Below are 8,889 nucleotides of genomic sequence, written 5' to 3'. Positions count from 1 at the left end.
TGGCTGCCTCACTCTAGTATGCTGGTTTTAAGTCCTTTGGTTTTAAACTGAGGACTGGGATAACTGGGTAAAATGGTGGTTCCATTCCAAGTTTTCTGACAAATCTCCTCACTACTATATAGAGTGGTTGCACCAGTTTGCAGTTCCACCAGCAATGTAAGGGCTCATCCATTTTCTTTCTTTTCCTCCACTAATCTTAGGTAGTCCTGAGAGATTTGGAGAACAAGAATAAATTTGCCTAATTATGAGCCCTGTGCATGGAGCCTCCAAGGTCATATAATAGTAATTGGTTTCTCTCCAGCCCTTCAGCTTTATCATGCCAGTCCAGAGGGTCCATTCCTGTGTCTCCTCCAATATTTGTCTGCCTCAGGAAGATCCTGTCAGTCACTGTCTTCATCTCAGATAGTGATTTGGCCGAGGAGGGGCACTGGATCCTCAGCCCAGGGCCATGAGCCAGCAGAGGCCCAGCGTCATCGGGTAAGTGTTGAGGGAGATGAGGGACGAGGGGCCAGCGTTGGAGGGCTGTCTCCTAAGCATCAGGACAGTCATGCAGTCCGTGCAGCCAGAGGAGAGCTCAACGGCAGTGAGAATCAACTAGGCTGTGAGGACTGGGAAACTTGGATTCTGGTTTGTGCTCAGGGTCTCAGGAATCTCATTAGATGTTTCTCCTTCCACCACAGTGGTTCCCCAGCACATAGATATATGTCAGATTGTGTGTGTGTGTGTGTGTGTGTGTGTGTGTGTGTGTGTGTCAGATGAGAAGCACACATTATTAAATGTTTGTATTTAACATATGCAGTGGGTACTATTACCAGTAATAACAGGTAGTATTAATGGAACATTTACTAAGTGCCTGGTAATTTCAAAGTAGTGATTCTCAAAGCTGATATAAAGAGGACCACCAAGTCCTTTACATGCAGATATTTTGATAAAATTGATTTGGAGTAAAACTATAGAATCAATATAAAATAAAATATTCACAGGTACATACGTTGATAAACAAAACTTGAGATCCAATCAATTTAGGAGATTTTTACACATCTTGCTTGCAAAATAGAAATGCAAAGAGGGTGGAAGGGATTGGTGATACTAAGGATAAGATGTAAGGGGAGGCACTGATCAAATTGTGGTATGTGTGTGCACAAGTGTGCAACAGAGAAGCTCACCATTCTGCATAATTCACATGCACAATGAAGACCTTACCTAGAACTCAACTTTGAAATCATCTGGTCCAGAGCTGGGGTTGTGGCTCAGTGGTAGAGCACTTGTCTAGCATGTGTGAGGCACTGGGTTTGATCCTCAGCACCACATAAAAATAAATGTACAAAATAAAGGCACTTTGTCCATCTATAACTAAAAAAAAAAAAAATTGAAAAAAAACCCTAAAAACCATCTGGTCCAATTGCCTTTATAATGATAGTTGGCAGTCCCCTTTTGATATGGTAATTTATATATTTATGCATATTTGACACATTGAGTTTCATCTGAATCTCATTAAAAAAATCTTTCTTACCAAAACCCTATTAAATGGATAATTATTATTTGTATTTTAAAGATGAGAAAACCGCATCACTGTTTGCACATAATTTCTGGTCTTTTGTTTTTGTGTTTTTCACATGACATCATGGTTTGAGCTGATAGATAAAACATACTTGAGTTGTTTTCCAGTAGCTGAAATAGAGGACCTGCAGACCAAAAATCAGGCCTCAGTTAAAGGTCCTCATTGTGCATAGTAATTATGCAGAAAGGTAAGTGAAACCTATTAACTAGGCACAAAGAGGTTCCAGCTTCCAACTTACATTTATAATTTGGGGGCCCCTTCTTGGCTCTAACGTTTTCAAATGAAAATGAAAGGTTCATGATTAGGAAAAATATAATGCAGCAGTGTTAATAGGCCATTGTAGAATAAGAAGCAAGAGAAAATCCTCTGTCTTCCTTTGATGCTTCATGCTGAAATAATATGGAATTGGACCAAAAAACAAATAACTGCTAAATATTTAAAAAATTTAAAAAAAGAGTTTCTTAACATTGCATTATCTTTAACTATTGACTGACATTTGAATTGTATAGTAATGACACATTTGTGATTATGATTTCTTATTACTATGTCACTTAACCAAACCTTCAACATGTGAAGGTCACCACAGCCAGGGTCAGTATTTTTTTACATCAAATAATTTTTAAAAGCCAAAAAAGTTGATAAGGCCTACATATTCACAAAAGAGGACACAGTACTTAAATGCATCCTACTGTCATGTATAACTCATTAACACAAATAAAGCAATTAAAGAATTATAAAAAAACCTCCTGGGAGATGACTGTTAAATAACAATGATTTTTGATAACAAACTGTTCAAATAACATACTTGTAGCTCCAATACAGGATATATCAACATTTTAAGGAAGAGAAATTTTTCCATTATCATAGATAAAATGGTGTGTTTCATAATTTCTTAAATGGCAATTATTTTTTTCCTACACTGGTAAAGTAATTCCCATTTTCTACTTTTCTTAGAACAGTAGTTTGTATTTTTCTGGGAACATAGACTTACCTGTAATTCTCTTGGTCTTCTAACATTGCTTTGATCAGTACCACTAAAGTAGGTTTATATATAGTGTGATGAATAACAACAACCCAAAATGGAGAGGTCTAAGAACACTGGGTTTGTTAAAACTCAGAAAGTATACCTGAAGATATATAGAAATCTATGTGAACACTTCAGTTGAGAGTTCTGAAATTCAAAACATATACAGAGTGCTGGGTGTCTGACATTTCCTTTATTTAATCTAATCTATCATAATTTTAATGCCTTATTTTCCAATTCCAAAGGTGTCCAAAAAACGTAAAACCCCAAAACTTAACATCTATATCAGAATTCCTCCTCGTGGGCCTCTCAGAGGATCCAGACCTGCAGCCCCTCCTCTTCGGACTGTTCCTGTCCATGTACCTGGTCACAGTGCTTGGGAACCTGCTCATCATCCTGGCTGTCAGCTCTGACCCCCACCTCCACACCCCCATGTACTTCTTCCTCTCCAACCTATCCTTGGCTGACATCGGTTTCATCTCCACCACGGTCCCAAAGATGATTGTGAACATCCTAACTCATAGCACAGCCATCTCCTATGTGGGCTGCCTGACACAGATGTCTACTTTTATGCTTTTTGTCTGTATGGATGACATGCTTCTGACTGTGATGGCCTATGACCGGTTTGTGGCCATCTGTCACCCCCTGCACTACCGCATTATCATGAACCCCCGTCTCTGTACCATCTTGGTTTTGATGTCATTTTTAATTAGCCTTTTGGACTCCCAGATACACAATTTAATTGCATTACAGTTTGCCTATTTCAAGGATGTGGAAATTTCCAATTACTTCTGTCACCCTTCTCAGGTTCTTAATCTTGCCTGTTTTGATTCCTTTAACAGAAACATAGTCATTTATTTTATTGGTGCCATATTTGGCTTTCTTCCTGTCTCGGGAATCCTTCTCTCTTACTCTAAGATATTTTCCTCCATTCTGAGGATCCCCTCCTCAGGGGGGAAGTACAAAGCCTTCTCCACCTGTGGGTCTCACCTGGCAGTTGTTGGTCTATTTTATGGAGCAGGCATTGTAGAGTACCTGGGTTCAGTTATGTCACATTCTCCCCAAAACAGTGTGGTGGCTTCAGTGATGTACACTGTGGTCACTCCCATGCTGAACCCCTTCATCTACAGCCTGAGGAACAGGGACATTAAAAGTGCCCTCAGGAGACTGAACATCAGAACAGTGTAAACTCAGGACCTGTGGCATCCATGTGGGACAAAGGGGAAAAGTGAACAAAAGCACGCTTAAAGCTGGTGAGCCCAGGGTCCTTGGTCACATTATTTTTTATGTTTGTGTGCTTTAATTCCTCAGCAAGCTTCTTAGTAGAATGGGTTTTGACACTTATGGGAGAGGTATGAAAGGGGTTTTTTAAAAAGGTGTTCAAAATTTCAGTTTGGGAATTGAAATATTTTGTGGAGTTCCATGATGGCGATGATTGTGCAACTGTGTTTGTAATTAATGCCACTGGGAATGTGCGGTAAAAATGGCAATTGTTTTATGTTCTATTTTTTACCACCTATGGAAACATAATGAAGTTGACTCTTTAAAAATAAATAAAAATATTCAATTCAGATGCTTCCTCCGTAGTAGTAGAAGAGTCTAAAATCTGTGTGGATGGTCATACTCTTCTTTTTGCTCGGCTACTATTAGGAAGTCCCTAGAGACTTGCATAACATGAATCCATTTGGCCAATGATGAGCTCTGTGCATGGAGACTCCAATGTCCTATTATAGTCACTAATCAGCCTGGGCTCCTAGGCCTTTGTGTGATGGCTCTGGGCCACTGGGCTCCAACCCTGTGATCTCCTCCCATGGATGTCTGATTGGGAAGCCCCTATCTCACACTGCATTCCTACCATCCTGAGGACAGAGCCCACGCTTTCATTAGACAGGGGGCACAGAGGGACATGCATCCTTCATCCGTGTGCATGACCCAGCAGAGACAGCACCACTCAGGAAGGGCTGAGGGTGAGGATGCGTGGAAAAGGACATCAAGGGTGTGGCTTCCTCGTCCTCAGGACAGACAGCATTTTGGGAAGCCTGATGGTAGAATGGAAATACTCAGAGGAATGTAATCTATGAGGAATGTCAAGTTTTGGTGCCTGGCTGTGGTGGGAGTCCGGTAATGCCAGGCAAATTTCTGCTCTCCTTTGATGCTGATTCTCCTGTCTGTTGACATCTAACCCATGAGAGCAGAAGATGGGTCCCTCCAACCGGCCTCCTGGGCACTCCAAAAAGATAATGAAGGTGACGACACAGATGAAGTGGAATGACAGCCTCGAAACCTCATGCAGCCTTATTCAGGGCGACTGATGCCACACCCTGAGCTCCGTGTCCTGTGGAGTCTGTTTCACTTTATCTCCATAGAGTTCCCTCAGATAGAATTGTAGATTGTAATCATCATATAGAAAGAGAAAGAGCCAAGTTTTTGTTTTTGTTTTTGGTTTTATGTTGAACATACTACATGGTTAGATAGAGAATATGAAATCATGTTTGAATTTTCCTACTTGATTAGAGAAACTGAGCATCATATCAGAAAAATCCTGGCAGGTTGAGCCTTGACGAACAAGCCAGCTGTTTTCTTCATGTCATTCTAGGAAGAGACCCTTGTTCTCTGTGTTCTTCCCTTTTGAGGTTCTTGTAGCCCTCAGGGGAGAATGGTGGTTGGAACTTGCTGCCTCTGCTGTGGAAAGGATGACTTCAGGTGGTGGGCAAAGGTCACAGAGAGTGTGCGTAAAGAATAATTCATCCTGAGGATTCAGGTCTCTTTTGTCCCTAGTTCAGAATACCTTCGCAATCTCTGCATCCTCTTCCTTGTAAACAGTGCTGAATCCCAAGAGGAGATAGAAACCAGGTGTGGTGGTGGTCCACACCTGTAATCCAAGCAGCTAGGGAGGCTGAGTCGGGATGATTGCAAGTTCAAAGCCAGTCCCAGCTACTAGTGAGCCCTAATCAACTTAGTGAGACCCTGTCTGAAATAAATTAAAGGAGGAGGAGGAGGAGGAGGAGGAGGAGGAGGAGGAAAAGGAGGCTCTGGATTTGGATCAGTGACAAAGTGCCCTTGTTTTAATTTCAAGTACAAAAAAAAATTCAAAAGGAAATAGAAAACCAGATGATGATTTTATTTATGCTCAGGAACATAGAAACAGTAAGATAGACTGCCCAGGATGTTCCTGGGGTAAAGAATTCAAGATCTCTACTTAAATCTTTGTGTTGATTGAGAAACAATGAAAAATTTACCTGCTCTGGATCCAGACAGAGACCATCTAGGTTTGAGTCCTCATGTCTCCACCTATTTCTGAGACATATGGAAGTTTGTTAATATGTCTGAGACCCAGCATTGTTATGTGTCTGGATTTTCACTTGATACAACTGCACTGAATATAGATTTAAAAGATCCTGGATGCTCCCCATGTGATTAATAAGTGATAGCTCCATACAATAAGGAGAAATATGAGATATCATTATTATTGCCATGGAGATTTAGGCTGATCACTATATTTTGACTTATATATCCTCTGACATCAAGTTGTGGTTTTCCCAGTTCCCTGTAGGACATTTCGTTTTTGTCCTTCTGTGAGTAAACACTGAATATTTGGGGAGAAATTACAAAGTGTGTCATTCTGGTTTCCCAGAGCCTACACCTTCCTTGGCACATGACACCCATCGAGGATTAAAATCTTGTTAAATACTGTTAGACCCTTCCTTGGTCCATGGAAACAGAGCATGGCGGGTGGCTACTCACCCTCTGGCCATTTAGGCCTGTGATTTCCTCCTTCCAGGGACAGCTCAGAGGACCAGAGATAAAATAAAATAATGCTTTTGTCTATGTAATGGAAACAAGGGACTCGTTATTTAAAAAACCATAGCAACCCTGAGTTATTCAAAAGTCATAGAAGAAAATCCCATGAACATAAAAAGTAGAGGTGTAAAGAGAAAAGACAGGTGAACCCTGTTGCTCAGGCTCAGAGTCACTGGAGGGTTTCAAGTCACTCCATGTCTCATGAACTTCACCGAGAGACTGTGTTCATCAATAAACCGGCTATCCCCAGAGTGATCGAATTCTTCATTAAAAATAACCACTTTGTTGTTAAGCCTCAAACTTGCATCAGTTTCTACATAAGTGCTTGATATGGGTGTTAATACCCATATTTCCAGTAGGAAACATGAGCACAGAGAGGTGGAGAGAAGAAAGATCAGGGCCACCTACCGATCTCCTGAACTCAGAACAGGAGCCTGTTCTCTCCAATGGAGCCAAAAGGACATATTATTTCTTACACAGAAAATAAAATTTCTTTGTACTCTATCATGATTATTGTTTACATATCTTAATAACAGGAGAATGTGTTTTATATTAACTAATCTTTACATTTCTCCACAAGTGTAGGTAGCTAATGGAATCATTGAACGTGCATAAATTATTAAACTCAGGTAACTATCAAGTACATGCCATGGAAAATGTCTCCTTTAAAATTTTTTATAAGTATTTTTAATTGGAATACTTATGTTATATGGTGTGACATTGCAGAACATGTACACAACGTGGAATTATCAAGTCAGGAAAATCTGGTACCCATAACCTTCAAGATTCATCATTTATTTGCATTGGGAACTTTGAAAATCCATTCTCCAAGCTGTTTTGAAGTATGCAACAAATTATTGAGAACTATAGTCCCCTCCGGTGCTACAGATACCAGATTTTATAACCTTCCTTTACACTTTCCTTCCTTCCTTTCCTCCTAGATTTCTTTCCTTTCATACTTGGGATTAATCCCAGAGGAACTCTGCCACTGAGTTACATCCCCATCCCTTTTTAGTTTTTACTGAGACAAAGTTTTACTAAATTGTTGAGGTAGGCCTTAAACTTGTGATCCTCCTGCCTCAGCCTCCTAAGCAGCTGGGGTTAAAGACTTGCACCACCATGACCGACTCTTTTCTATAAGGGTGTTTTCATACCTAATAAGCAACCTATGTCTGTGCCCCCACCCCCTTATGCTTCCCAGCCTCGACAGTGCTTATGCTATTCTCCACTTATATGACATCTACGTTTTTATCTGTACGTCTTCCATATGTGAGAACATATAGGTATTCCTTTTGGGGATTTATTTCACCTACTAGTTAAATCTAAAAGATGAAGAATGTATAATATGTCAAAATTATTCATCTTTATAACTGAATAATATTCTGTTGACTATATATACCAAATGTTCTTTATCCATCCAGCCATTGATGGGAAACTTGACTGATTTCCTATCTTAACTATTAGGAGTTGAGTCACAAGTAGAGACACACAAAAATGTTGAAGACAATGTTGCAAAATAAACTGAAAAATTAAGTGACGTTCCTCGATCATATAATGGCTTATATCTGTAAAAGAGTTTGAAGTAGATGTTCACTGACAGACTTAAAATGTTGATGCAAATCAGTTTTCTTCAGGAACAGTAAGTATTATGTCCTATTTAAATGAGACTTGGCTACCTTTTAGGCAAACTTGTAAGAACTGTTGTAAATTTATTAGATATCTAATAAATTTAGAAGTATAAAATTATCAACTGGAAAATTATGTTCTTCCTGCAGATAATGCTATGTCCCAATTAAAATACTTGAAATAGATATACATACTTTATCGTGAGAGTCAAATACTTGTGACACACAAGGTCACACTGAGGAAGCGTGTGAAGGACACTGTTCAGTTGTTATCATTTCTGTGCAGTGGGGCAGGTTTTACTATCTATGACATTCACTGCCATAGAAATTCATTTCTAGATGATCTGTATCCACAGGGAAAGAAGGCTCCTTATAGGATGGATGTGTGAAGAATGCATAAAATGAAGTAACATTTAATTTTGGTAATCTTCCTAACATTTAAATTAACCTTCATGCAATTCCATTTAAATCTCCTGTGATCTGAAGTTACCACTTCCCTATTTCTGTAATGGTGCATTTTATTTTCTCCCATAAACATACATTTAAATATGTAGAGAGGAACCCCCTCTTTCATTTATGATCACCCACAACTTTCTATTCTTGGCATAGAGTTGACATCACCAATAAAACTTATTTTAATCATTAAGTACGCTTTCCTCAGTTCATAAAAATTGGGCAGAGTTAGTGGGGCTCCAACACACTTTTCTGTCTAGTACTTTAGCACTTTTCTGTCTGTATGGCTTTTTGCTATTTTTTATTGTTTCTTTTTACTTATGCATAATCTAAGGATTCATTTTGACCTAATCATAAAGGTGTGGAATATAATTTGTTCTAGTTTAGCTCCTAGTACTTCCCTTTTTCCTCCTCTCCCCCCTCAC

At 39.4% G+C, this 8,889-nt stretch overlaps 1 protein-coding gene across 1 annotated transcript; it reads left to right on the top strand.

The window, feature by feature from the left end:
- Positions 1 to 448: 448 nt before the first annotated feature.
- Positions 449 to 3,773, top strand: LOC143410857 (olfactory receptor 7E24-like). Its single transcript, XM_076871613.2, has 2 exons — positions 449 to 477; positions 2,831 to 3,773. The coding sequence occupies exons 1-2, from the start codon at positions 449 to 451 to the stop codon at positions 3,771 to 3,773; spliced, it is 972 nt and encodes a 323-aa protein (XP_076727728.2).
- The last annotated feature ends 5,116 nt before the right edge of the window (positions 3,774 to 8,889 follow it).

The sequence above is a fragment of the Callospermophilus lateralis genome, chromosome 1, assembly GCF_048772815.1.
Source record: "Callospermophilus lateralis isolate mCalLat2 chromosome 1, mCalLat2.hap1, whole genome shotgun sequence".
NCBI lineage: Eukaryota > Metazoa > Chordata > Mammalia > Rodentia > Sciuridae > Callospermophilus > Callospermophilus lateralis.
Note: the sequence above shows the minus strand (reverse complement) of the source record. Positions and strands in the feature narration are given on the sequence as shown.